Source organism: the organism of the source record quoted next (assembly GCF_019968955.1).
Source record: "MAG: Porospora cf. gigantea A chromosome Unknown PgA_NODE_262_length_25106_cov_343.849, whole genome shotgun sequence".
Taxonomy (NCBI): domain Eukaryota; phylum Apicomplexa; class Conoidasida; order Eugregarinorida; family Porosporidae; genus Porospora; species Porospora cf. gigantea A.
Window position 1 is genome coordinate 1 of NW_027151548.1, and position 25,106 is coordinate 25,106.

Consider the following 25,106-nt stretch of genomic DNA (forward strand, 5'->3'; position numbering starts at 1 on the left):
AAAATAGTCCCCAACAAGAGTCGGCATGGTGCATGATGTATCATCCTTATCGTAACGCCCTTTCCCATCAGACCTATCGATCATGCAGTCAGCGACAAGGCCTCCTAGTAGTAAGATTCATCCTGGAATGATCAGCCGAACGAGATGTTTAATCACAGAGATCAGTGATTCCGTATTCGTATCATCCTGGTAACCCCCTCTCCGGTTGCTCCGTTTGTCAAGGTAGTAGTCGAATGTAAATTCGATTTAACGTTTGTCCCGGAGACAGAACGGATGTAATGTCTTTGGGTAGGTTGTTCATGTATTCATTTCGGAAGGTTGTTCATGTATTCATTTCGGAAGGTTGTTTATTCTTTCATTCATTCATTCATAACGTTTTATGCTAAGAACCTTTTCAGAATTGCAGCAGACATTTTTTGACCTAAAACCAAGCTTTTCGACAACGATCTTCTTAAATTCGTTCGCTTCCACTTATTACACTCCATTTCGTGATCCTCAGTGCAGCCTCGCTTCTATGATGACTCTAGGAAGAAGCTGAGTTCTCTGCGTTTCACTCCAAACCCGTGATGAAAGCAACATTTTTCGGAATGTCCGACCTTGACCAGTTGCCAGTAGAGGCTGTCTTAGAGATTGCAGAGACGATGATGGCTGAGTACAAGCCTGACCGGTCAACCGTTGAGCAGCTTCTGAGCTACGCAGTGAAGTGAGTAGGGGTACCGTCCACTATGCAGTCGCGAGCCTGATAACCCTCACTCGCTAACAGCGCTCGGGAATTTTTTTTTCGAGGGCGGCGAATTGGAACGGGCGCTTGAGCATTTAGCTCGCGCTGACGAGATGGCGCCTGACATTTTACCTTCAAAGTGTTTCGCGTTGGGTCAGATATACCAGAGAATAGCGGACTGCGACGAAGCATCCGCGGAGGAGGCTTCTGCCAAAGCTCTGCACTGCCTTCTTCGAGGCGCGAAGATGTCTGAGGCGGAGTTCGCGCAATCGGGAGGCGCTGACGTTCGTATCAACTTCGTGGAGTTTTTAGTAGCCATTGCCGAGCACTACATGACGCCTCCGGCGTGTGACATGCCGGAAGCTGAAGAGCGCTGTAAGGAGGCGTTGGAGAGGGCTCTGTCGGTGGATTCGCAGTCCGTGTCTGCACTCACAGCCATGGGTACGTATCTGAAGATCGTTGGATTGGGTGGCGGAGGGCTGGACAAGGCGACTGAGGTGGGTCTGGAGGCGTACAGGTGTCTGGCAGAGCTGATAGCACGATCCCAGGCCGAAGAAAAGATGCTGATGGAGCATCTGCAGAAGGGAGAGGACTTAACCGACTCACAAGGAGACCAACAAGCAATAAAGCTTCCCACTCCGGAGGTGATGTCCAAGACAGGGCAGCTGTTATTGGATCTCAATCTCTTCGAGCAAGCAGTTGGAATTCTAGAGCATGTTGTTAGAGAAGAGGATGGAAACCCAGAGATATGGTTTACACTGTGCTTTGCGTACATTCAGCTCGGAAGACGAGGCGAGGCTGAGATGGCTGTCAAGGAGTTTCAGACCACTGCTGCTGATGATGAGTATTTTCGCAGTCAAGTTCAAGAATTACAGAAGATGATAGGTTGTCTTGCCGAGTCCGACGAAGATTCAGAGTAGGCACTATGTACAATTGCGGCCATGTCGGTCATACAGCCGAGTCCGACGAAGATTCAGAGTAGGCAGGCACTATGTACAATCACGGCCGTGTCGGGTCATACAGCCAACTCAGACACACCATCCAAGTAGCCGATGGAGCGTAACTCCTCCTCCAGCCGCTCCAGCATCTCAGAGTTGCACCCATCTTCCAACGCAAGGAACTCCATTGGTAGGCGGTCGAGAAGGAGGCGCGATCCAGGGACGTCGTGGAGAGGCCCTACCATGTAATGAAGGAGTACAGCGGGCTCGACATCAGCAGTCCAATCTCCTTGGGGGAGTAGCAAGCGATTGGCGGCCTCGAAGCTTCGGCCTCCCTGTTCCTCCCAGTCCAACACAAACACGTCAAACAGCATATTGGACGAAAGGCATCCAGAGTTTTTCTGGAGGTAAACGTCCAGAAATGACCTCTTCTTGGGGTCTAGAGTTAGATAGGCCAGAAGGTGCCGTATGCTTGCCACGATGTCATTGTCAATGTGCCTGATCTCGGGCATGGGGTAATCCAGGTGGCGAGAACTCACCCCTCTCAACTCAGTTCCCTTCAGGAAGACTCGAAATTCCATTGTCGGGTTGATCGGGTAAAACTTCGTCAGTGAGATATTGCCGTCGAAGACCCTAGCCGAGCTTTTCAGTAGCAGGAGGACTTCCTCTACAGACCAGCACTCGAGCCGGTTGCCTTGCAGGCATACCACGTCTGTTGGAGCGTGACCACCCATCTTCGGAATTACGCTGCCGAACTCTCGAATAACATCTTGAATCCGCCTCCTCACTTCCCGCCACTCATCCACGGACACCACAGATGCCGTGTCCCAACAGTCGTCGTCCTCCTCCACGTCCCAAGGGTCCAGAAAAGATGCTACAGCCATCCAATCCCTGCATGCCTTAGAAAGCTGAACCTTGCGGCAGCGGAAGATGTGTCGTTTGGGCACCAGCATTAATGATGATTTTAGTCCTCATCATGCAGCGCTTTTCGTACTCCTCGGAAGGAATGAAGATTTTTGATTCGATGATTCACTCGCCTCACCTTGTAGGCAACATTGAACTTCAGATGCGATTCGATTCAGTCGACTCGAGTGGCCCGTCTCGACAGTCGAGGAGAGGAAAACAGCATTCGGCTGGATATGCGGTTCTGAGAGTAGCGGCCACGGGACATCATTGCCAGGCTGGCCTTAGTTTCCAGTAGGTCCTTTTCTTTGTTGCCAGTCTCAGGTAGCACGGCTGCTACGGCTTTTTCTGGGATCAGTCGAATGAGGATGGACCACAAGAGGGATATCAAGCCTATGGCGAAGCAAATCGCCCACTGCGCGAAGGTGAGTCCGTGAATGTGCACGCTCAAGGCAAAGGAGCTGGGTGACTTCCCAGATGCGGTCTCACCTGAACTGGACGAAAATGATCTGCATAAACACGATGATAAAAACCACCCCAATCCAGAGCCAATTTCTGTGTCACGCGGAACCTTGGGCCTCACCGGAAGAATCCCCTGAAAACGTTGACTTCTCCTGGGTTGATCCGGCGGGAGTTGATCAGATTGAAGACTTGCATGAAGACGAAGCTGTTAAAGAGCATTGTCATGTGTCGGCTGGGAGAGATGAACGTGAACCAGGTATCAGAGTAGTCTTCCTCCTTGCTGAAAGGTATAAAAGCTCGCCCGCTTCTGACGTTTCGCCACGAGAACCACTGACAATCAGAGAACTCGTTGTAGTCAGGGAACTCCTCGTGGATCTCGGGGGTTACCCAGGGCACTTCGGGAATCCAGCAGTCCCCAGTGAAAATGATGAGCAAGGCTACGAGAATCTGGAAAAGAGCCACGCCTATTATGTTCCTCCACATGGTCTTGTTCACTAGGTACTCGTCCCTAGAGTGCGGTTGGCGATTTAGGACTGCGTTGTCAGGAGGTTCTGTGGCCAATGCCAATGCACCGAGACTATCCATGATAAGATTGAGCCAGAGCAGTTGCACTGACGTCATAGGTGCGTCCCGCAGAACGACGGCTCCGAGAAATGTGATACTCACAGCCACGATGTTAACCGTCAACTGGAACTGCAGAAATCTTCTGATGTTGTCAAAGATGGATCTGCCCCAAACGATGGCTTTCACGATCGAGTTGAAATTGTCATCCAACAACACTATGTCGGCTGCCTGCTTAGCAACGTCCTTCCCCGTTATGCCCATGGCGATTCCGACATCAGCCTTCCGTAACGCAGGCGCATCATTCGTCCCGTCACCAGTAACAGCCACCACAGCTCCCGCGTTTCGCAATCCGATGACTAGCGCGTACTTGTCGCTCGGTTGGGATCGGGCCAAGACTTGAAGTCGGTCCTTTATCTGTAGGAAATTGTCCTGATTGCCCAGGACATCTTCTCGCACCCTCAAGGTTACCTTCTCGTCGGAAGTCTCTTCAGGCGTCTTGCGACAGCAACCCCCCTTCTTTTCGTTCTCCGTGTCTTCCAGGTTTAATGTCGGAACGCAATCGCACGTTTCTGTCCTATGGAACGCACAGATGACACCGCCAACGAACTTGTAGAAGTCGGGTCCTAACATTGCGATCCCTCCATCACCCGGAGTGAAGATGTTGCAGTTGACTCCTATTTGCTTGGCTGTCTCTATGTTGTCTCCCGTGACCATTCGTACTCGGATACCGGCTTGTTGGCATACAGTAACGGCGTGAGGAACCTCGTCTCGCACCGGGTCTCTTATTCCTACAATGCCTAAACAGGTCAGATCGGTCTCGAAGACGTAGTATATGGACGCAGGTTGGATATCTCGCCAGTTCGGCAGTTGATCTACTGAGAAATCGCGGTAACCTAGGCAGAACGTTCGGAGTCCCATTGATGCCAAGTGGTTCACCACGCCGCTCTCCAGCCTCTTGAGGTTGCTCGCGGTCAGGTTCTGCAGATCCCCAGAACTGTTGACCCGGTGCGAACACATGTAAAGAACCCGTTCAGCAGCACCCTTCACGTAGGCCCGAAGCATACCTGTTTCCGACGGATGAAGCACCACCGTGCTCATACACTTCCGAGATGAGTCAAACGGAACCGACAGAATCAGGTTTGCGTTTATATTGCCGCCGTGTGCATTGAAGACGGCGTTACGAACAGAGTCTCGGGAGACTCCGAGGGTCATCATGAACTCAATCAGTGCGCATTCCGACGCAGAGCCGACGTGCTTGCGGATGGTCATCGTCCGACCAGTGCCGTCCTGGATCTCCACCTCCTCTTCCTCGATGAACCCGCTGCTGTTCACACATATGTTTTCCTCAAGGATCTGGAAGTAGGCAGGAGGGAGCGATGGAACCTTGTCAGGCTCTGCACTGTCAAGTTCCGAGTTCAGCACGCTACCGCTCCAGTAGGCTGTGACGTTCATGCGATTCTTTGTGAGGGTGCCAGTCTTGTCACTGCAGATCTCGTTGGCGCCCCCCATTGTCTCGCACGCCTGCATTCGACGAACGAAGTTCTGGTCCTTGATCATCTTCAAAATGGAGTAAGCAAGCGCAATGGTGACTGCCAACGGTAGGCCCTCAGGAACTGCCACCACCATGACAGTGATGCCTTCTGTGAGGTAGTCAATGTGAGTCCGCAGAACAGAGATTCCCGAGGGACGCTCGTCACTGTCGGTCACGAGGTAAATGATCCAGAATTCCAGAACGAGGACGAAGAAGGTAGCACACGCAGCGATGAGGCCTAGAAGGCCGATGTCATGAGCGAGCCCGTTTAGTTTGTTTTGCAAGGGAGTGGGCTCGTTATTCTGGACGAGCTTGCTGAACGTTTTCCCCAGCTGCGATCGATCGCCTACCTGCAGCACGACGGCGTAGGCGGATCCCTCGGATACTGAGGTGCCAGAGAGAACGACGGGGGAGGGAACCACATGGTGCAGTGACTCTGATGGGGCGGAAGTGCGGTCTGTTACCTTTCTCAACTCCAAGCAGACATCTACAGGACCCTTCGTAATCGCATCGCTCTCGCCGGTCATGGCGCTCTCATCAACTTTCATGTTAGTTGACGACACAACTAAGCAGTCGGCGGGGATATCGTCACCCATTTCCAAACTCAGCAGATCCCCGACGACGAGCTCCTCCCATTCAATTTCCAGAGGTTCTCCACCACGAATCACGCGGCAAAAACGCTGCTCCTTCTCGGACAGTTGCCGAAATCTTCGCTCTCTGATGGCGTCATTTGCCGACTGTGTGGTTACAAACCCCTAGCACTTACTATAACAGTTAAAATGATAAAGACAGAGAGGAATATTGAGAATCCATCTATCCACTCAATCTCCGGCCGCTCTCCAAAAAAAACGCCCAACAATAGTGATATGACTCCACAGACCAGAAGCATGCGCATCATGAGATCCTTCGAATTTTCCCAGAACAAGGCGAAGAACCCGTTGGGCTTGGTTCGAGGCAGCGCATTTCGCCCGAACCTACATATACGCGCCTGAATGTCCTCGTCGGGGTCAAGCCCTGCTAACGGGTCCGTATCGAGTATGTTGAGGACTTCGTCAATGCCGCCCATGGTACACAAGTAGTCGAGATCCTCACAGAATGTACGCTCGACATACCCATCGATCACAGTCTCGAGTAGCCTGCGGGAGTTGTGGAGCGACGATGACGTTTCGGATGTCGATTCGCTAGAGCTTTCCGAAGGCGAAAGGCTAGCGTCATCACTTCTCGTAGACATATTTTGCGAGCTAGAAGGAAAATCTGAAAATACGGTGATGCTGGACATACAAAAACTAAAGCTTCTTCCTTTGGTGATGGAATCTCAGCCTGGCGTGATTCATGAAAGGCGCAGTGGGGTGCCTGGTCGTCTCAAGGGGCCGAGGTACCGTCGAGACATGCTCGATCTGGGCGTTCCCGATTGTTGCATCCGTTTCAGACACTGCAGAATGCTGGGCTGAGCCCCATACGCCACCAAGCGCAACGTTATCCAAAGTGTCGATGTCAGAGTTTTCCTGCTTAGAGACTGGCGGCGTTGCTGAACGGGGTGCAATGACCCGAAGTTGAGCTAAGCCTGTCTTCCTAGGCTGTGGCAAGCGCACTGCCCAGACCGGGTGCAATGTGGAGACACTAAACGTCTCGGTTTTCAGCTGCTGGACGTTGTGCGAGTTAGAGGTCGTAGCTCTCTCAGCCCAGGTTTCTTCCTCTCTGGGCAAGGGGTGAAGCGCAACTAGATCGTTTAAAAACAATTTCTTGCCTTCGGAGAGCTGTTCAGTGCGGTGATGGGCTCGTTTCACTTTCGGCCACAGGGCTTCCATGTTCAGTGTCCGATATGTAGAGTCTTCGGCACGCGTTAGGACAAAAGAGGTGGACTCATCAGCAGCCTTCGGAGCTGGTGTGGTGAGGGCCGTCGGCGCCATATGGCCAGCGGGCTCCGGAGTTGTTGAACTACCTGCGTCAGACTCCACTTCGTCAAATGCCCTCTCCCACCGGGCTATCTCCTTCTCGAGAAGTTCCACGTCCTCATTCAGGCGTTTAATGACCCTCTTGATGGGTAGCTCTCCCTTCAACCTCGACGCCTCGGCTTCAGTTTTATCGACAAGTAGTCGTTCGGGTACCGACGTCGTCAGTTTGGGCGGCGGAACGCGGTACGAGAAAGTTGCAGACCAGAAGCTCTGATACGGAATTCTTGGTGTCGATGACCATGTCACCCCAGTAACAAGTGTCTGAGTACTGTAATCGGGACTGACGGTGTAGGGATGCGTAGCTTCGAATCCTCTACCGATCTGAGGTACCTCTAGTCTGAATACAGTTCGCGTAAGATTCTCACGTCTTCATGTGCGACAACGTTTGGTATCCTCCAGGCGCCCAGCGGTCATAAGTGATCTTTTCCAACCACTCAGCATAAGGACGAACCTTGTGCACAGAGTGCTCCTCGTCTATGGCCGCGTAAGTGCTTCCTGGGAGCTGCAGTCGGAAGTGCTTCTCAAACTCCACAACATCGGTAAAATAAAAGGTGTTGGCAGGGATGGTACTTGCAACGGTACCAGCCAGCGCGTAGGGCTTCGGGGTGGGGACGGGCTCCCCAGCAATGAAGTAACGGTGAGCGTTGACAACCACGAAGAAAGTGAACGCTGCTCTACGCATAACAGGTAATATTCGTTGCTGTCGTTACTTAAAGGTACAACTACGCTTGACTCTCAACAGGTGTCACCTTAGGCGTCTGTACGGGTGATAGGAATGATGCTCCTTCCCAGAACACCTCGGATGGCGCAGGAATGTAGGGCGAGTCACCCAAAGCGCGCCCCTGAGACTCCTTAACCACAGTCAGCACAAACAGGAGACCCAGTATGTTGGTTGCGAGGAATAGGCTGTAGGCTGAGACACTATCCGGCAGCGCATTCACAACGGACACCATCAAAAATGACCCCATCCAATTGGCGGCTAAGGATAGCCGCACCCCCGTTGGTCGTATCTCCATGGGGAAGATCTCGAAGATGTACACCCATAGCACAGGCCCGAAAGCAACACCAAAACAGATGACGAAACCAAACACAGCTAGGATTTGGCAAAGTACAGTCCATTGACTGTCAGGAGCGACCCAAAGCAGTAAAGTTGCCGGAGCCATGAATAGCACCTGGCCCAAGATGCCGAAAAGTAGCAGTGGTCGCCTCCCCATGGTCTCGATGAGGAGTACTGTGGGCAGCGTCGTTGCGGCAAACAGAGCCGTCATAATCGTCGACACGACGGTGGAGACGTGCGGCGTCATGCCCGCCAGCGCGAACAACTGGTTGGAGGTGCCCAGGAAGACATTGATCCCGGAAAATTGCTGTAACAACGACAGCACTACACCCACGAGCAGCACACGCCGATACCGTGGGTCCATTAGGCTGTCGAATGGGGATATCTTCGCCGCAGCAGCCGTCGTTAGGGCCCTGTCCAAGGCGGCCATCTCCTCAGTGACATCATCGCGGTCATTCAGGCGACGGAGGAGATCTTGGGCCTTGACGTGGCGGCCTTGTTCTGCGTACCACATCGGAGTGTCGTGCACGAATCGAAACGTAAGGAAGGCGACTCCCACAAGGGCCCATATCGAGTTCATGAACAGCATCAGACGCCACCAGCCGTTAGTTTTTCCCGCAACCGCCTCAACCACCCCTTGAGTGACGGACAAACTGTCAAACCGCGGTAGTTCCAAAGGAAGTCCCAGTAACACTCCAGCTAAAACTCCAACTGACAACGCCAACTGGTGAATCACGCCAAAGGAACCCCTGTGGCTGTTTGGAGTCACCTCGGTAATGTACACAGGCACTGAGGATGCCACGACCCCCATCCCCACGCCAGCCATCGCTCTAAGGAGAAGGAAGCCGTAGAAGCCGTCCACGGCGAGGGTAGCCAGACCAACCAGCACGTATAGCCAGAGAGCACCCAGCACCACTCGCCGCCGACCTCTGTTGAGTAACCCAGAGCCTTGAGTGGAGCCGATCAGCGCTCCAAGGTAAATGATCGTGACTGCCCATCGGGACCTCCCGGCCGCTTCAGAACAGTCAGCCGGCCCAGGAGGGTCACACACCTTAAGCGACCCCTCCACGCACTCGTTCGCGGCGTAGCATCGCGTCAGGTCCGAAAGGTACGGACCGCACGACTCTGGAATGCTCAAACTGTGCGCGGAGCAAGGGTAGAGGTCTGCAGCGGTGTGATTGATGGCCGTGTTGGTGACAGAAAGGTTGTAACCGCACAGGAAGGACCCTATGGCTACGACGGCTACCAACTTTAGGGCTAACATGTGTGCACCACGAATCCAGCTTTCCCAAGCACCTCAGTATATCATCTGCACTTTAAACAGTATTATGTGGTCATTATTGCTCACTCTTTCAGTTGCAACCCTGATTGATGATCTGTTTGACCGGCTTCCGACGCGCCAATTGCAAGCTGAGAACCGACGAGGATTCGACGACCTCCCTGTCGAAGTGAAGCGCAGCGTGTACCACTCCTTAGCCGATGAAGGTCTCGAGCTTCAGAACTCCCTGCCAGTGACTCGTGAGTAGACGGAAGTATTCATGTAACACCTAGTCTCAGGCACGACCTACTGCAACGCCGCAATCGCAGGAGCAGCTGCTATGAGGCAGCCGTTTTCATTCCTTTCCAAACTGAAGGAGGTTACTGTTGAGTGGGACCGCACACAGTCGCTCACGCAGCTCAATCGACGGCAAATCCGTTGTGAATGAAAGGGTTGTTCACGACCCCGTGGACCATATGCTGTTCAAACAATTCAAACACGAGATCCGCATGTACGCCCGGGAAGAACTGTCCCCCCAGAAGATTATGAATGAGAGCTTGCGTCCTAACCTGATCCCCATCAGAGGGGGCAACGTCTCCGTCACACTTCTCGATTGGAAGGACGTTGCTTTGTCGAAGGGTCGCCTTTCAACTGCCATGGTCGCTAAGACGGAACGACGGGAGGATTCGCGCAAGAATTTTTCCCATGCGACCTACGCTCGACGATTGAGCCAGCTCCACCCAGATTTCAGTCGGTTCTACCTGACGAAGGCCCATCCCGAAGCTCCTTCACCTGAGGCGAGTGCTGAATCCTTTCTCGACGCTGAAGCTCGATGGGGCAACCACGACGGTATGAACGCCAACATGAATCGCAAACTGATTGAGTATTACCAGCAGTGGAAGGAGCTGCAGCGACCGCATGCTGCTGAGGCCGAATCTCCGCGAGAACTACAATCTGTCGCCTTGACCCGACGCGGCTTCACTCAAATTGAACTGACGCCGCCAGAAACCGGACCCCGTTGTAGACTTCTGACCCAGAGCACGCCCTCAGACGACGACGAAATGGAAATGCTACCTCCCGACTCAGCTCCTGAGACGTTTTGCATGCCCAGCTCCGTATCTTCATATGACACAGCAGAAGAGGTGTTCACAGGATATTACCACGTGCGGCCAGCTAGGTGGGATATTCTCATGTGGTATCGTAGGAAGTTTTTCCAGTTCGAGCTGATGCCTACGTGGGCTCGAATTCCGGGTCTTAACGGCCAGAACTTCCTCGCGAATGACAGAGCATCGTTGACGGCGTACCATGTTTCCCTCCGCCCTGCGGGTATTGCAAAGGATTTGTACGACTGGACAGCCTCGGATGACCGTGACTGGAATGCACCCCCGCTTTTCAACACGGTATTCTTGCGAGAAGACGGCTACCGCGTTAACGAGTGGGCGGAAGGCGAAGCGCCCTATGGGCCTGACATGTGGGGGTCCTCAGCATTTTCAAACGATGGCGCGGTAACATCGAGCGATGCCGCCTACAAGATGCTTCAACATGGAGGCCGCAGTGACTCGGAATACGCAGCCCGCATTCAGCATCGGCGCACCCTCCTTGCTAACGGCTCCGAAGCGGCTACACGCCGTAGGCTCACTCTGAAGGTGCTGCCCGCCAGAAATCTGACTGTGCCTCAGAGGAGCCTGGGCAGTCGCCTTCGTGAGTGGATCACCCAACCTTCAAAGCCTCGAGTTGTACTTTAGTTTTTTGGTTTTTTTAAGACCAGCGTTTTTTGCCCTGGCTTCGTGAGCAGCAACTTTTTTGGAGGCAGCTTTGAGGCGGCGGCTTTTTTGGTCATACTCATCTTCTTCGTGGCGGGTGTAGTGGCAGGCACTGGTTCCACTGGTGCTGGTTCCACTGGTGCTGGTTCCACTGGTGCTGGTTTAACAAGTGCTGGTTTCACTAGTGCTGGTTTCTCTAGTGCTGGTTTCGCTTGTGCTGGTTTCACTAGTGCTGGTTTCGCTTGTGCTGGTTCCACTTGCGATTCCTCTAGTGCTGGTTTCGCTTGTGCTGGTTTCACAAGCGCTGGTTTCACAAGCGCTGGTTTCGCTTGTGCTGGTTCCACTTGTTCCGATTCCTCTAGTGCTGGTTTCACTAGTGCTGGTTTCACTGGTGCTGGTTTCACTAGTGCTGGTTTCTTGATATGCATCTTCGCAGCCAGGGCACCCATTGAGATTTCCTCTTTCTTGCCTAGGCCTTTACTTAACACCTTCACTTGACGAGGGGGCGCCTTCAATTGACTAAGCAGCACTGTGTCGGAGGGGTTTGGCGAAGTCCGGCACATCAGACGGTCCGCCCAATTTCGAATCCCTGGGCGGCGTTTTTCAGTCTCTTTGATCCTCTTTGCTAATGCTGCAGGGTCACCTTTCGGCGCTATCTTGACGAATGGCTGGCGGGGCTTAGACGATGCTCCGACCACCGGTGGCTGAGCATCTGAGTCAGCTGCCCCTTTTACTGGAGGTCCCTGCGGTGATATTTTGCTGGGTGTGGTCGTATTCCCCGTCACCATCTGCTTCTGGACTATCCCACCCGACTTCCCCTCTGCGACATCTCCTGTAGGCATTCCGCCACCTCCTGGAGGTGCAGGATGTGTCATTGAGTCTGTTTGTTGCGCTGAGTCTTTGGCTTGCTGCTCAGTCTGCATGACCATATCTCTTCCTCTGAATTCGGTCTGCAGATCGACATTGTGTGTCTCAATGTCCTTCGTGCTAACCTCTCGTGTCACACGACGTACGTCAGTGCCCTCCTCAACGTCGCGGGTGGCCATTTCGGACTGAGTCGAGATGTGGTGACGCACAACTGGCAGATGCCTTTTGGCCTGAGGGTCAAAGGCAACCAAGACGTCCGGCGGCAGCCACGGAGATCGGAGCGCAGCTGAATTAAACGGTCGCCAAGCATTTACCATGAGGAACCGCGTAAGGTCCGTGAGGGGGCACGATTACACCCGTCTCTCTCACTAGGCCTGCGTGCTCGTAATACAACGCGCCGTACAAAGAATTCACTCTGGAGTCCAACGAACGCACGGGGTACACATAGTCCAAGCAAGCACGAATCCTCTGCTGTCGGGAGGTCTCCCTGAAGGCGGCCATGGCCGCAACCCCAGCTAGCGCTTGTACAAGCGAGTCGAGATACAAGTACATTGTGTCAACTCGGGTGACAACGCTGGTAATGTCGCCCAGACTCCGCTTTGCCGCCTGCATGTCGCTCTGGAGGCGACCCAGAGCGTTTTCCTGCGTGCTGTTGGCCTCCTTGAGCTCTTCCACCAGCGTTTCCAAAAAATAGTTCTCCTTTGTCTGTGTGTATGGTTTCCCATCGCTCACCAGTTGCTTCGTCCGTTTTTTCTCTTCGAAGTACAGCTCTACGTAACGACCTGCTTTGGATGTCATCTGTGTGCAGAGGAATTCGGATTACTAAGACGGAATCACCAAAAAATGATATGAGCTACACATCTGCTTCTTGACTTTTCCAGCCCAAAATAGTCGCCACAACCATCAGCATCAGCACAAGCGTGGCGATCACCAGCCATAGAATGATCATGGGCCAGGCGGAGAACGTGCGTTGCGGCGGAACCTGAGTCGTCCATACCCGGTGTACACATTTCCCAGGCGCCTCCAGAGTGCACGCAGATTCGTGTTCTAAACAGCATTCATCGTAAAGAAACGGGCAATCGATGGTTTCGTATCCTATGGGCGGACAGCCAGGCAGGCACTCAAGAGTTGATGGATTCCACCGACACTCACTGGCTGCAGGACCGGTGACGCAGCAGATCATGCCCTGCATCGGGCATTGCGTTTCCGGGTTGTCGATGGCAGGCATGCAATCCTCCTCAACATGAGCAATGTCGTCCATATCCTCCTTGCTGAAGCCCGGAGGTATGCACAAGCGCAGAGCCGTTTCGAAGACGCAGTCACCAAGACCTCCAATGTCGCAACAGGAGGCTGATCGTCCTACACAGGGCGCGTTACGATCGCATGTCGTGCACACTCCTTCATTCCTAGCGCAAGAGTAGATTGCGTGGCTGCAACACCTTTGCAAATCAAAGCAGTCCTTCCAGGGGTCATAATAATCCGTCAAGGAACAACACGACTCTGTGCACGCGGGGTTGGCGCCACAACAACCAGGGGCCAACTTGCCGATATCCTCGCAGGTCATGTCAGAGAGCCCGACAATGTCGTCGCAACCCTGAAAGTATTTGAAACCGTCTGCAGTGGTCGCTAGCCAGCACGTAGTCCCGACCGTGGCAAGGGAATACTCGTTGTACGGATTATCCAATGGATTGTACGTGGCAGGCAACGGGCTCTGGGGATTTACATAAGCCTGAGTGGGCCAGTTCTCGTTAAGCAATCCACAATCAGCGATCGGTTTCGCCTTCGGTTCCTTGAACTTGCAGGACACATCACCCCACAAGCCGGTCTCGAGGACGCAGTCAGGGTATTCGTCGCAGCAGTTTTGGGGCCAAGCGCATTCTGGCGGCTCAACAAAAGGGGTGTAGACAATAGCAGGCGACCACGCCCTGTAACACCGCACCTGGCAACCAGCCTTGTAGGCAAACATCTGATCATTAGGGGGCTGGTTCTCGTCATACCAGACGCATTGCCCTTTGAAACGTTCTGTGTTCATGCAGCATGTTTCGTCCTCAAGGTCCTCGCAGGTCTCGATTGCGGGGTCATGCGCGCAATCAGTGTCTGGGTGCTTGATGTTGTTCCAGTCTGCTGATGCCACAACGTGCAGCAAGCCTACAAACGCTGGCCTCATAAAAATGAGTAATATTTCGTCAGATATATGCGGGTGTTGCTGTTGGCTATCGCAGCTGAAGCCCTCCTCTCCGCGTCTGACGTGCCCTCGTTCAGTCATGAGCTGTCTCTCGACGCTCTTGAACTAAGCGACACTTGTGAGAACCTGAATCTGGAATTATAGTGTTCTCGGAGGCGCTTGAGCTAGCCCAGGTGTTATTGCGCGAGGACCCAGTTGTCATTGAAGCCATGAAACAGGTGTTGGCTCAAGATGTCTGCTCCATGCTCGGAATGAAGGACTTCGACCCCTGGAAAAACAAAGTCGGTACCTGTACAATTCTCGATCCAGTGTGTGCTATCCGCGTCGCAGAAGGTTAAGCGTATCAAACGTGGCTTTAAAAAAAAGCGGATGGAATCCGTCACCCCTGTTGATAAACAGGGCTTGGTGGAGTCCGTCATCCTACGACCTTGACCTTCTTTTTTCAAATAAATGATCAAAAACCCTACAATAATGGGTAGACTATTCTCAAACTTCCTTGTGGTCATCATTCAAATTACCGACAGGAGCCACCATGTTACATATCTGTTCGAACAGTATCACCTCGATGACACTCTTGGCTGCCTACATGGGGATGTCTGCCGAATGTTGGAAGAGATGCCAGGCGCCACCGCTACCATACTCTTTCAAGGGAAACGTTTAAGGTAAGTTGAGGACGGGGCCCACATTCAGCAAACATCATAATCGCCTTTCGTTTCGAGATCTCTTTCTTATCGTGCGGCCCAAAGAGACCACTGCTGACATCTTGGTGAACATTCGAACACCCGAAAGCAGGACGCGGCTGAATCTTAGGTGGAACCTAAAGCGGCTCTCATCCTCCAGGATATCTAGTTCTGAAGCTCCGAAATTGAAAGGCAAGAACAGCTTGGCATCTACCGCCAGCTCGGACAGCTGATGTCAGTATTGCGAGTGGCATGTCCAGATAGTGGCCTCTTACTTCGCGTATCGATGAAGCCACTGTTGACAACCACGCCACGTATTTTAATAGGATGACGCCAAGTTAAGCGGTGATCCGTTTCGGAGCGATTCATTCATGTTTCTGTGTCTACTGTAAACTCCTCGTGCACGAGATACGTCGAAATTATCCGAGATACATCAATAATATTAGACCCCACACCACGCTTCGATGTGGGGTCGGGAACCCTCAACATAGGTGTAATTAACATTCAAATCATGGCTGAGGTTCCTCAAATAATGGTGCGTCCCTCTGACACCATTAGTGACAAGCCCTACGTGAACGTGAAGACGCTGCAGTCCAGCCAGAACGCAGCCAGTGGCGCACTGCTGAAGAGGAACATCAACCTGATTTGCTCCCATACCTTCTTATTGACTCTTTATCAGAGCATCTGTAACTGGAACGTGTTCGACGCCTATCTTTCGCTTCTCGCGAAGGCAAACGGGTATTCGAACCCTAATACCTGGGTGGGATTCGCGGAGTCGTTGACCGGTCTGGCAACAATGATTTGCGCAATCCCCTTCGGAATTTTGGCGGATAAGTATGATCGAACTAAGATCATGCGGCTCACAGGTATCCTGGGGATTCTGGCAAGCAGTCTATCGTTTTTGGCCTTCTTCTTCGACAGCACAACACTACTCTACTCCAACTTACTGCTTTGGGGGGCGTTCACTTCCTTCGTCAATACGAGTGGTGAGGCGATATTCGCTGACTCCTGCAAGAAGGGTAGCAGATCTGAAAAGACCACCTTGAAGGGTCAGCTGCAAACTGCAGGGCTGGCATTGGGACCGTTCATCCTCGTTGGAATGTTCATGTTCATCGACACTGACTGGACGATCCCCCAACTCCATGTACCTCTGCTGCTCGGGTGTGTCTTCGGCGTTATGTGCGCGGTTCCTCTCTTCTTTCTGGAGGATCCCCATCGGGCGACTGTACTTGAATCTCCGCTGCTGCCCACCTCCTGTCCGGACTCCCCGAGCACATGCTACTCGCATAATGCACGCTCGAGCCGGCGCTCCTCTATGGCGTTCTCTGTCAACAGCTTGGTACTGTCAGGCAACAGTCGTCGGATAAGAACTCTCTCGGCTAGTGTCCGCCCCCGTCTTGATAGTCGGGTGTTTCATGTCGTTGAGGAGCAGGAATCCGATGGGGCCGACCACCAAAAGCAGCTCTTCGATGAAGAGCAGAGGTTCCAGGCCATGACTGCTCTTCAGAGAGCAGTTCCATTCTTTCTCACTACTGCGGACTTCATCACCGAAGTAGGTGCTGGAATGACGGTTAGATTCTTCCCTCTGTTCTTCATTACGGACTATGGAGTCTCACCTGTCTGCCTGTCCTTGATTTTTGGCCTCTACCCTCTATGCGTGTCCATTGCCATGGGATGGTGCCAGAAGTTGGGTGCGCGGTACGGCAGATCGCAGGTCTCGTTCGTCTGTCAGATTATCGGAATAGGTCTCCTCTACTCCATGGTGCACATCCAGAACTTCTACCTGATCGTTGTTGTCTTCATACTGAGATGCGCGTTTCAGAACGCGGCATATCCTGTAGACCGATCGATTCTCTATGACTACATTCCCTCCAGTCAGCGAGGGCGCTGGGCTTCCGTGGCTTCCCTTTGCACCATGACCTGGTCTGGGAGCGCTGTAATTGGTGGCTTCTTGGCTGACATGAAGGACTACAGGTACACCTTCCTGATCACGGCATTCATATACCTGGTGGGGCTCGTCGTGTACTCCCCATTGGTGTTCTTGGTGCCAAGAAAGGAGGGCGAGGTCTGAGATGACGATGTAAAGTAATGGTTAAGTTTCATATGATGTTTTCAAACTGCAAACCTTTCACTATGAAGGAAACCTTAAAGCGGATCCGTATCTTTTATGCAAGAGACTCGTGTTGTGAGTAAAAACACGTTTTTATCCATATGACTTCTCATCCTTTGGAGGAGAGCGACGCAAGCGACCTTGAAGATGCTCTGGACTTCAGTGACGAGGTCGATGATGAGGACTTCGTGATTTTTACGGCGGAGGATGTGAAGGCGCTGTCTTCTCTTCCTCGGGAGCAGCTACCCCGTTGGACTGCCTTCCACTCGCAGTACTTGTGGCGTATTCACGGCATCTTGTGGTTCATGATGGGCGTGTTCTTCATCTTGCCGGTCTATATTACCGTCGAGCCACCCCGCTTTCCCATTTGTGAAACCTCGTCGTGTGATCCTTCTGCTCCTCTGAAACATGACGACTGCACGCAAAACTACTCCTACGTCTTCAAGCACCTGAGCGTCGTAACCGAGTTCAACATACCACACTCAGCATGTGCCCCCAATCCTCTGCATAATGTGAATTGGACAGTATCTGCACTGTACCTCGGCGGTATTATAGGAGCAGCCTGCACTGGAACTCTCAGTGGTTTTTTTGGAAGGCAGTTCTTTCTGTTGTCCAGTGAGGTGTCACCGCATTTCACACAGATTCGATGGTTATGGCGATTGGATCTATAATCATGGGCATCGCTCCCAACGTCACCGTTTACGGAGCGGGCTGCGTGCTTGCCGGGAGCGGGGTTACTGGGGCCGCATTGACATCTATGATTCTATACGCCGAGACAACGGATAGGCTGCATAGGCAGTTTATTATCGGCGCGCAGAGTGCTTTTTTTGCATTTGGGGTGATCGTCACGTCGTTGCTGACGTCTCTGCTACCTTCGTGGCGGATACAAACGTTGCTTCTGACTCTTCCAGCCCTCTTCCTTCCATTCGTATTGCCTTGCTCGCCGTGTTTCGTCGAGTCGCCACGATGGCTGGTGGCTACAGGCCGTAAGATCAGGGCCCTGAAGACCGTGAAGCACATCGTCGCGTGCGACGATGCCGTCCTCGATCCCTGCGTCACCGACGACAATGTTGACCTCTTCCTAGCGCTTCTCGACCAAGATCCAGCGGATCTCTCTACACCTGGCCGGGAGGCGCAGTTAGCAGCTCTGTCGTCGAGGGATAAACGCCGTGCCACCGATCGGGTGTACATGGCCTGCTGCGTCTGGCCGCTGCACCTCTGGATGACTACGCTGGTGTCGCTGTGGTTCGTGGCGTCATATGGCTATGTCGGGCTGGCTCTGGAGTCGAGGTACCTTACTGAAGCTGTCATTCTGAAGCGAGACCTCGACCTGTCTCTACCTGCCTTCCCACGCGGTCTCATCGGCAGGCCGAAATACATGCCTCCGCAAGGCGGCAGTCTTACTTCGTCATCTCTCAATTTTGATACAGCGTACGAGTCTCGCACCGCGATGAGCCCACTAGGAGTCGTGGAGATGCATGACCCTCCGTCTGATGTCAATGCAGCCGTGAACCCTATGGTACAGGAAGAGAACATGGTTCCATCTGTCAATGCAGCCGTGAACCCTGTGGTACAGGAAGAGAACATGGTTCCTCCGCCTGATGTCAATGCAGCCGTGAACCCTGTGGTACAGGAAGAGAACATGGTTCCTCTGTCTGTCAATGCAGCTGTGGTTCCTGAGATGTCTGAAGGAATTCCACCGGTGGCTCCTGAAGAGATTCAACCTCCGTATGGAGAGGAGACTCCTCCAGAGCCCCCAACCCAAGCCATCCCCGCGATATCAGGTGGGATCGGCTCTGGTTTGGTAAACCGAATTAGGAATGTGCACCTTGACACCGATTATCTCACGAGGCATTGGAAGAACATTATGCAGAGTCTGAGCAAGACGGACCGAGTGGCGCTGATGATGGACTACGCGAAGGACTTCACTCCCGGAGAGGCGATTAAGGCCCAATTCAGTCCGACGCACCCGCTTTACACCTACTTCCTGTCCATTCGCCGCACTGCCATGTCTGAAGCGATCTCCTCTTTGGTGGAGATGCTGTTGGTGTTCATGCTGGTTTGGCTGGCGGGCTTCTCGTGCGTAGGACGCGTTCGGCTTGTATATGGAACGCTGCTAATATCCGGGTGTTGCTCGCTGATGGCTTTCTTAATCCGACTACCCACTGCGCCTGTCCCCCAGACATGGAGTCTTCTTCTGCTGGAGGTTGTTTGCCAAGTTGGTAAGATATCCGTCGGGGGGTGTGTTGCGTTGCTGTACCTCTACTGCCTTGAATTGTTCCCGACCACCATCAAACACGGATTGGTGTCTCTGCTGTTCGTAACGGCGAAGTTTGCTGCGTTCATCACACCTTTGGTTACCTACTCACTTGAGATCGTCCACCACTCGACTCCGTTGCTGGTGGTAGGCGGAACAATGCTCGCGGTCATGGTTATGCCAGGTCAGGGTGTCCCGGAAACTCTAGGACGGCCTATGTTCGATAACATCATGCAAATGCAGGACGCTGCCAAGCTGAACCCCACATTGGCCTACGGAACCCCTTGTTGCCATGCGGTGTGTTTCAAGGTCTTTGTGGAGGGATGTTGTTGCTGTCGGTATGGAGGAGGCTACGCTAGTGGCCGAGCTCCGCTGACCTATGGCATGTACGCTGCCAAGAGGAAACTGAAGGCAGGCGTGAAGGCTTTACAGAAACTGACCAAGTCCAAGAAGGAGGTTGAGCCTCGCGTGTAAGGTGAAGCAAAAATCTACCGATGGTTAAAAGATTTTGAAGCGGTTATTGACATTAACATCTGGATGAGGATTATGATTGGTGGATGCTCTGGACTCTCTCGTGAGATGCAGATAGGGCCTGTTCCTTAACGAAGGCGTCGTGGGAGTCCCGCACAGCCACCAGCGTCTGGTCTGTTGTGCCGTCGACCTCGTCCTTCCCCACAGCCATGACTCGGATGCTCGATATGATGTGGCGTAGCTCTCCTTTGGCTGCATCCGCTTGATTGGGGTCCAAAGATGCCAATTGTGCAATGGATTTCTTGGGCATCGCTCCTCCATCAGGCATCAACAGAGTGCGTATTCGACGATCGTTACCTACTTGGTGTTCCACAAAGAGAGCAGAGTGCTCAATGCTGCCGCTGTCGTGGGTGGCCAGCGCAACCCATACATCAAGTTTGGTTCCGGAAGCCTTGCACACCTGAGATACCTTGTCATTTAGCATGGTTCTGCGCAACGTGATTTTCGTCTTGTCTGGACATTGCAGGGGTACTGAGAACACAGGGACCCCTGAGGAGGCGTCCACCCCGAGCTCTCCCACAGTCAGCTTATACCCGCTGAAGTAGAACAGCGAGTTGTCTGACTTGCGCATCATGTAATGCGTGACTTGATCGGATGGGACGTTGCACGAACCTTCAAGGTCCCCACCGTAGTTATCGAACAGACTTAGAGCGAGACTGCACCCCTCGATGACATTGAACTCGTCTGCCGACGGTCCAATCATCATCCTTTGGAAATCGTTGAAGGACGGATGTTTAGCCGTCACGAGGCATAAAAAGCCAGGCAAAAGGCGAAGCATTGTCGAAAATGGTTTGGCGGCGGCACCCTGCTCAGTTCATCACTCAGGTTCTGTGGTCACGTTGTTGGCTTCGCACAAACATTTAGTTGCTATCAAATACAGTACGATAAACTACGCATTTCGTTGGAATGACCGGTCCTTATAGGAGTGTAGTTGTCAGCGTCTCCCATGCCCAGGAATTGGTGCACTCCAGTGGACGCAAGCAAGTCGTGAGCACGTTGTTTGATATTTATTCAGACGGAATCACGACTCGTATGCCTATGTGGCCACCAGACGCTCGTCGCGCCCATTGTAAGCGGCCCCAATCCTGCGTACCGTCACGCTTTTCGCTTCCCTTACAACGGGGAGGCTCGTGCCCGCGTAATTGTTCGTACTGGTAAGGGTCATGACCTCGGATTTCGAGATCTGGAACTCTGCCCCCGAAAGCGAGTGATTCCTTTTGCGGCGGAGTCTTACGACCTTATTGGTCCTCAAGGCTTCGCAGGCCGCATTGTTGTCAAGCTCAGCTTCCTCCCGGAGCCCTGTGGACATCCTATTTTTATGTCAACGGATGCCTGCGAGGAAGCTCACAAACCCCACAAAGAAGCGAAATCCCCTGGTGAGCCTAGCCGCTGGGTCGCCACCTTCCACCGAATGGACGGACAGTCATCAAAGCGAGAGGCTCGCGCCTTAAGTACCTCGTCGTCCACTGACGTCAATTTGGATGACTGCAGCAGTTCTTCCAGTCCTTGTGAGAAGACCAGGTTGGCAATTGCTGAGATAGACTCCAAGCAGTCATCGTCCTCGCTTAAGAAAGTCTCCAAGCAGTCATCGTCCTCGTCCTCGACCTCGAACAGAGAGAAGAAGGTGGTAACGATCCGAATAACGGAGCCGGTGGCAATGAAGCAATCCTCCTCCTCATCATCCTCGTCCTCATCATCCTCGTCCTCATCGTCCACGAGCGACAAGGCAAGCAAGCGTTTGTCGTCTACATCGAACAAGACCAAGAATACGGTTACGCTCCCACTGCCAATCGTTGTGGCTGCCCAGCCTGAAGTTGTTGAGAAGCAGAGCTCGTCATCGAGCTCGTCGTCGATCTCTTCGAGTAAGGCTGAGGTCCGACTGCATGTGGTCGACAAGACCACCACCAGTGCCGTTAAGCCTAAGACGAAGAGCTGCTTCGGAAGGAAGGACTCGAGTAACACTCAAAAGGCTACGGTGAAGCCCGACGTCAAGAAGCAGTCGAATACCAAATCGAAGTCGATGAAGTGCTGTGGAAAGACTGGCGGATCTTTGAGCTCCTCGAGCAGCAAAAAGGTTAAGGCGGTGAAGACTGTGACGGTGAAGACGGTGAAGCCAGTTGTCAAGAAACAGTCGGACTCATCCTCGGTAAACAAGGCAAAGTCGAAGAAGTGCTTCGGAAAGACTGGTGGATCTTCGAGCTCCTCGAGCAGCAAAAAGGTTAAGGCGGTGAAGCCGGTGACGGTGAAGAAATCATCCCCGTCAGTCAAGAAGTCCAAGGCTAAGAAGTTGTTCGGCGGATCATCAAGCTCCTCGAGCAGCAATAAGGTTAAGGCGGTGAAGCCTGTGACGGTGAAGAAAACATCCCCGTCAGTCAAGAAGTCCAAGGCTAAGAAGTTGTTCGGCGGATCATCAAGCTCCTCGAGCAGTAAAAAAGTTAAGGCGGTGAAGCCAGTGACAGTGAAGCCAGTTGTAAAGAAGCAGTCGGACTCTTCCTCGGTAAACATGGCAAAGTCGAAGAAGCGCTTCGGAAAGACTGGTGGATCTTCGAGCTCCTCGAGCAGCAAAAAGGTTAAGCCTGTGAAGCCGGTGACGGTGAAGAAATCATCCCCGTCAGTCAAGAAGTCCAAGGCTAAGAAGTTGTTCGGCGGATCATCAAGCTCCTTGAGCAGCAAAAAGGTGAAGGCGGTGAAGCCTGTGACGGTGAAGAAATCATCCTCGTCAGTCAAGAAGTCCAAGGCTAAGAAGTTGTTCGGCGGATCATCAAGCTCCTCGAGCAGCAAAAAGGTTAAGGCGGTGAAGCCTGTGACGGTGAACAAATCATCCTCGTCAGTCAAGAAGTCCAAGGCTAAGAAGTTGTTCGGCGGATCATCAAGCTCCTTGAGCAGCGAAAAGGTTAAGATGGTGAAGCGAGTGGTCAAGAAACAGTCATCGTCCCCGTCCGTAAAGAAGACCAAGACTAAAAAGTTGTTCAGAAATTCTGGATCATCGAGCTCCTCGAACAGTGTAAACAAGCCCGCCAAGACAGCTGTAGTGAAGCCTCCAAGCTCTGTCAGCTGCTCTAGTGCTGGGAAGAGGAAGCGAGTGGGCAAGCTGCATTTGCACCACAGGGGTGGCGACTCTTCCTCAGATTGACCGGTTATGTGATTTAAAACATTAAGTATCTTTTCGTTAAAACATTAAGTATCTTTTCGTAAATGTGGGTACTCGTCACATATTCCCACTCGGCCCACACTTCTTGACCAATTCAGCGGTTATATATATACCTATGCGCTCTATCTTCAGCCTCTTCGCTGCTGTGTCGTCCTGCCTTACTGTCCACGATATAGAGGGGTCCTGGCTAGTAATGAAGGCCACGTCGAGGTCTGGAGAAAGGTACCTACCGCGAAACCCGACCATTACCTTTTCTAACGTTTCCGACACTTCCGCAGAAGTCAACACAGAGGTGGTGAATCTCATTAATTGTGTCCTACAAGTCGTTGACGACGCGGGAACCCCAGAACTCGAGATGAAGGGCGGAGAAGTCATGAGTACCAGCAGGCGTGGCGCAGCGAAATTACTCGCCGAAGAACACTTCTTGACTGAGGTGCTGGAGGGTCTGCACCAAATTACAGCAGCTGGCGATAACATCATATTGGAGGCAGGTGATAGAGGTCTTGTGCTGGAAAGGGAACATGACATTTATGCGGAGGAGTTTGAAGAGGAGCATTCCATATATTCTGAAGCCGACACTACTGCTGAAACTACACTGGAGGTTCCTATTACTTCCACGATCGGGAAATCGAGTCTTCGGAAGATGGGAACCTCTACTAGCAAGTAGATTGATTCTATGTTTGTCCTATTGACAAGCCCGAGGATGTCATCTTGGTTTTTTAACGCTTTTCTTGCAATATGCGCAAACACGATACTTACCACCAGAAGTGGGGTGCTTGATCGAACGCTATTTACTTTCGACCTACGCTCACCGAATAGAATGTCGTTACACAGGCACATTACACAGGCAGATCGACACAACAGAATGCCACTCCGAGGCCCACCTTACCTGCCTCCTTAGGTTCCACCAGCACCTTCTCCTCTGGCGGAGCGTCTCCTGCGTGGATTTTGACTCCAGGACCCAGCAAGCCCAGGCCCCTAGCCACGGAGTAGACGTCAGTCAACCACTCCAGTCGGGAGCAGAGGTGGTAGGTCTCAGGGCAGCCTTCAGCGGCTTCCGTCTTGGTACAGTTTACACAGGATAACAAACAGTATCCAGGTTCTGTTCCCCCAAAAGTTGCGCCGGCTTCGGCTTGAATGTGGTCCCTGCCGAGTGCCACTGCGTACAGCTTGACTTCGTCCAGCATGATCGGCACGTCGCACATCTCCTTAGACCAGGCAGCACCCCCCACAAAAAATGGCTCAGTATTTGGCTTGTTGCAACCGAGTGTCTGGATTGTGCTGTCCAGGACTCCGTTTACGTAGAGTCGCAGTCGCTGTTCGAATCGTACGAGCGCGATATGGTAGCTCCTCTTTGGGAGTAATCTAGAGTTAGAGGTCAGAAACTCTCCTTGCATCGGACTTGGGAGATGTTCGGTGCTGAGCACCACCTTCAACTGTCTCGTTTTCACATCAATAAATACTGCTGGCATGGCCACTACTGACGGGGGGGATACAGTCTCGTGACCCTTATGAATGACTGAATGATGCCGGTCAGCAAACCTCACTCGGACACCACAATGTGTTGGGTTCAAGCGCGGCCCTCGACGCTACTGTTACGGCGTCCTCAAGAACAGAGATGAAGAACGTGAGGCTGAAATTGCCTACACCCAGCTCATCCATGATCGGGGACCTCGGCACATCCACAAACGTGTTCCTAAAAAGAGCACTGTGACCCGTTCCCGTTAAGCCGGGAGACGCGTACAAGTCACCTGCCGCGTGATGACCTAACCCTGACACGTCAATTGGGCGTGAACTCTCCATGTCCAGATGCAGAATCAGGCCATAGTGGCGGGCTGGCGGCACGACAACAGACTGGCCGTCGTTAAAGCAGAGCGTTCCTTCGAACGTTATGTCGCATGTGGGAGGGCCGGATCTCCCTTTTGTGCCTTGAACTGGATTGGGAATTGTGGCCTGCGATTGTTGAATTGGGTTTGAAGGCGGCTGACTTGCAGCCTGTGGTGTCATCTGCGATGGTTGACTTCCAGCCTGCGATGCAGCCCACAGAGAGGACTCTAACTGAGCGAAACGCGGCTGGGCATGCGCACGGACGAGTGGTATGATTACCACAACAAGCGGCCACATCTCCTTCGAAATTCTGAATTTGATCTGTGATGGGCAACTCCCAAGGCTT

The 25,106-nt window shown here is 52.7% G+C and overlaps 16 protein-coding genes across 25 annotated transcripts; 7 read left to right on the plus strand and 9 right to left on the minus strand.

The window, feature by feature from the left end:
- Positions 1 to 587: 587 nt before the first annotated feature.
- KVP18_002516 (uncharacterized protein) lies at positions 588 to 1,641 on the plus strand (the record flags this gene model as incomplete). The annotated part of the gene is made up of 2 exons (XM_067953449.1): positions 588 to 703; positions 732 to 1,641. The coding sequence occupies 2 exons, from the start codon at positions 588 to 590 to the stop codon at positions 1,639 to 1,641; spliced, it is 1,026 nt and encodes a 341-aa protein (XP_067810837.1).
- A 95-nt stretch (positions 1,642 to 1,736) lies between these two features.
- Positions 1,737 to 2,612, minus strand: KVP18_002512 (uncharacterized protein; the record flags this gene model as incomplete). Its single annotated transcript, XM_067953443.1, has 1 exon — positions 1,737 to 2,612. The coding sequence occupies one exon, from the start codon at positions 2,610 to 2,612 to the stop codon at positions 1,737 to 1,739; it is 876 nt and encodes a 291-aa protein (XP_067810831.1).
- A 125-nt stretch (positions 2,613 to 2,737) lies between these two features.
- KVP18_002504 (uncharacterized protein) lies at positions 2,738 to 6,398 on the minus strand (the record flags this gene model as incomplete). 3 transcript variants are annotated; one of them, XM_067953427.1, is made up of 4 exons in its annotated part: positions 2,738 to 3,023; positions 3,052 to 3,117; positions 3,146 to 5,856; positions 5,886 to 6,350. In XM_067953427.1, 4 exons carry the CDS (start codon positions 6,348 to 6,350, stop codon positions 2,738 to 2,740), a joined length of 3,528 nt encoding a protein of 1,175 aa, XP_067810818.1. The 3 variants fall into 3 exon arrangements, with proteins under 3 accessions (XP_067810818.1, XP_067810820.1, XP_067810819.1); XM_067953429.1 differs by lacking the exon at positions 5,886 to 6,350 and having other exon boundaries at positions 2,738 to 3,071; positions 3,146 to 5,715; XM_067953428.1 differs by lacking the exons at positions 2,738 to 3,023; positions 3,052 to 3,117; positions 3,146 to 5,856 and having other exon boundaries at positions 5,865 to 6,398.
- A 7-nt stretch (positions 6,399 to 6,405) lies between these two features.
- KVP18_002507 (uncharacterized protein) lies at positions 6,406 to 7,756 on the minus strand (the record flags this gene model as incomplete). The annotated part of the gene is made up of 2 exons (XM_067953434.1): positions 6,406 to 7,411; positions 7,440 to 7,756. 2 exons carry the CDS (start codon positions 7,754 to 7,756, stop codon positions 6,406 to 6,408), a joined length of 1,323 nt encoding a protein of 440 aa, XP_067810825.1.
- Positions 7,757 to 7,796: 40 nt separating this feature from the next.
- On the minus strand, positions 7,797 to 9,395 carry KVP18_002510 (uncharacterized protein; the record flags this gene model as incomplete). Its single annotated transcript, XM_067953441.1, has 1 exon — positions 7,797 to 9,395. One exon carries the CDS (start codon positions 9,393 to 9,395, stop codon positions 7,797 to 7,799), a length of 1,599 nt encoding a protein of 532 aa, XP_067810829.1.
- A 64-nt stretch (positions 9,396 to 9,459) lies between these two features.
- Positions 9,460 to 11,134, plus strand: KVP18_002506 (uncharacterized protein; the record flags this gene model as incomplete). 3 transcript variants are annotated; one of them, XM_067953433.1, is made up of 5 exons in its annotated part: positions 9,460 to 9,649; positions 9,689 to 9,779; positions 9,808 to 10,566; positions 10,594 to 10,860; positions 10,973 to 11,033. In XM_067953433.1, 5 exons carry the CDS (start codon positions 9,460 to 9,462, stop codon positions 11,031 to 11,033), a joined length of 1,368 nt encoding a protein of 455 aa, XP_067810824.1. The 3 variants fall into 3 exon arrangements, with proteins under 3 accessions (XP_067810824.1, XP_067810823.1, XP_067810822.1); XM_067953432.1 differs by lacking the exons at positions 9,689 to 9,779; positions 9,808 to 10,566; positions 10,594 to 10,860; positions 10,973 to 11,033 and having other exon boundaries at positions 9,460 to 9,657; XM_067953431.1 differs by lacking the exons at positions 9,460 to 9,649; positions 9,689 to 9,779 and having other exon boundaries at positions 9,866 to 11,134.
- On the minus strand, positions 11,131 to 12,817 carry KVP18_002508 (uncharacterized protein; the record flags this gene model as incomplete). 2 transcript variants are annotated; one of them, XM_067953435.1, is made up of 2 exons in its annotated part: positions 11,131 to 12,305; positions 12,334 to 12,817. In XM_067953435.1, the coding sequence occupies 2 exons, from the start codon at positions 12,815 to 12,817 to the stop codon at positions 11,131 to 11,133; spliced, it is 1,659 nt and encodes a 552-aa protein (XP_067810826.1). The 2 variants fall into 2 exon arrangements, with proteins under 2 accessions (XP_067810826.1, XP_067810827.1); XM_067953436.1 differs by lacking the exon at positions 11,131 to 12,305 and having other exon boundaries at positions 12,311 to 12,817.
- Positions 12,818 to 12,872: 55 nt separating this feature from the next.
- KVP18_002514 (uncharacterized protein) lies at positions 12,873 to 14,285 on the minus strand (the record flags this gene model as incomplete). Of its 2 annotated transcripts, none has more annotated exons than XM_067953445.1 (1): positions 12,873 to 14,285. In XM_067953445.1, the coding sequence occupies one exon, from the start codon at positions 14,283 to 14,285 to the stop codon at positions 12,873 to 12,875; it is 1,413 nt and encodes a 470-aa protein (XP_067810833.1). The 2 variants fall into 2 exon arrangements, with proteins under 2 accessions (XP_067810833.1, XP_067810834.1); XM_067953446.1 differs by having other exon boundaries at positions 12,873 to 14,186.
- A 1,110-nt stretch (positions 14,286 to 15,395) lies between these two features.
- Positions 15,396 to 16,955, plus strand: KVP18_002511 (uncharacterized protein; the record flags this gene model as incomplete). Its single annotated transcript, XM_067953442.1, has 1 exon — positions 15,396 to 16,955. One exon carries the CDS (start codon positions 15,396 to 15,398, stop codon positions 16,953 to 16,955), a length of 1,560 nt encoding a protein of 519 aa, XP_067810830.1.
- Positions 16,956 to 17,095: 140 nt separating this feature from the next.
- On the plus strand, positions 17,096 to 19,725 carry KVP18_002503 (uncharacterized protein; the record flags this gene model as incomplete). 3 transcript variants are annotated; one of them, XM_067953424.1, is made up of 2 exons in its annotated part: positions 17,096 to 17,609; positions 17,636 to 19,725. In XM_067953424.1, 2 exons carry the CDS (start codon positions 17,096 to 17,098, stop codon positions 19,723 to 19,725), a joined length of 2,604 nt encoding a protein of 867 aa, XP_067810815.1. The 3 variants fall into 3 exon arrangements, with proteins under 3 accessions (XP_067810815.1, XP_067810816.1, XP_067810817.1); XM_067953425.1 differs by having other exon boundaries at positions 17,096 to 17,665; XM_067953426.1 differs by lacking the exon at positions 17,096 to 17,609 and having other exon boundaries at positions 17,668 to 19,725.
- Positions 19,726 to 19,795: 70 nt separating this feature from the next.
- KVP18_002505 (uncharacterized protein) lies at positions 19,796 to 20,560 on the minus strand (the record flags this gene model as incomplete). The annotated part of the gene is made up of 1 exon (XM_067953430.1): positions 19,796 to 20,560. The coding sequence occupies one exon, from the start codon at positions 20,558 to 20,560 to the stop codon at positions 19,796 to 19,798; it is 765 nt and encodes a 254-aa protein (XP_067810821.1).
- A 128-nt stretch (positions 20,561 to 20,688) lies between these two features.
- Positions 20,689 to 22,915, plus strand: KVP18_002517 (uncharacterized protein; the record flags this gene model as incomplete). Its single annotated transcript, XM_067953450.1, has 2 exons — positions 20,689 to 20,769; positions 20,798 to 22,915. 2 exons carry the CDS (start codon positions 20,689 to 20,691, stop codon positions 22,913 to 22,915), a joined length of 2,199 nt encoding a protein of 732 aa, XP_067810838.1.
- Positions 20,819 to 23,179, minus strand: KVP18_005172 (uncharacterized protein; the record flags this gene model as incomplete). Its single annotated transcript, XM_067949552.1, has 4 exons — positions 20,819 to 21,092; positions 21,131 to 21,661; positions 21,770 to 22,847; positions 23,005 to 23,179. 4 exons carry the CDS (start codon positions 23,177 to 23,179, stop codon positions 20,819 to 20,821), a joined length of 2,058 nt encoding a protein of 685 aa, XP_067810839.1.
- Positions 23,049 to 23,600, plus strand: KVP18_002509 (uncharacterized protein; the record flags this gene model as incomplete). The annotated part of the gene is made up of 1 exon (XM_067953437.1): positions 23,049 to 23,600. The coding sequence occupies one exon, from the start codon at positions 23,049 to 23,051 to the stop codon at positions 23,598 to 23,600; it is 552 nt and encodes a 183-aa protein (XP_067810828.1).
- A 172-nt stretch (positions 23,601 to 23,772) lies between these two features.
- KVP18_002515 (uncharacterized protein) lies at positions 23,773 to 24,736 on the minus strand (the record flags this gene model as incomplete). 2 transcript variants are annotated; one of them, XM_067953447.1, is made up of 2 exons in its annotated part: positions 23,773 to 24,452; positions 24,481 to 24,736. In XM_067953447.1, 2 exons carry the CDS (start codon positions 24,734 to 24,736, stop codon positions 23,773 to 23,775), a joined length of 936 nt encoding a protein of 311 aa, XP_067810835.1. The 2 variants fall into 2 exon arrangements, with proteins under 2 accessions (XP_067810835.1, XP_067810836.1); XM_067953448.1 differs by lacking the exon at positions 24,481 to 24,736 and having other exon boundaries at positions 23,773 to 24,405.
- Positions 24,737 to 24,831: 95 nt separating this feature from the next.
- On the plus strand, positions 24,832 to 25,035 carry KVP18_002513 (uncharacterized protein; the record flags this gene model as incomplete). Its single annotated transcript, XM_067953444.1, has 1 exon — positions 24,832 to 25,035. The coding sequence occupies one exon, from the start codon at positions 24,832 to 24,834 to the stop codon at positions 25,033 to 25,035; it is 204 nt and encodes a 67-aa protein (XP_067810832.1).
- Positions 25,036 to 25,106: the final 71 nt, after the last annotated feature.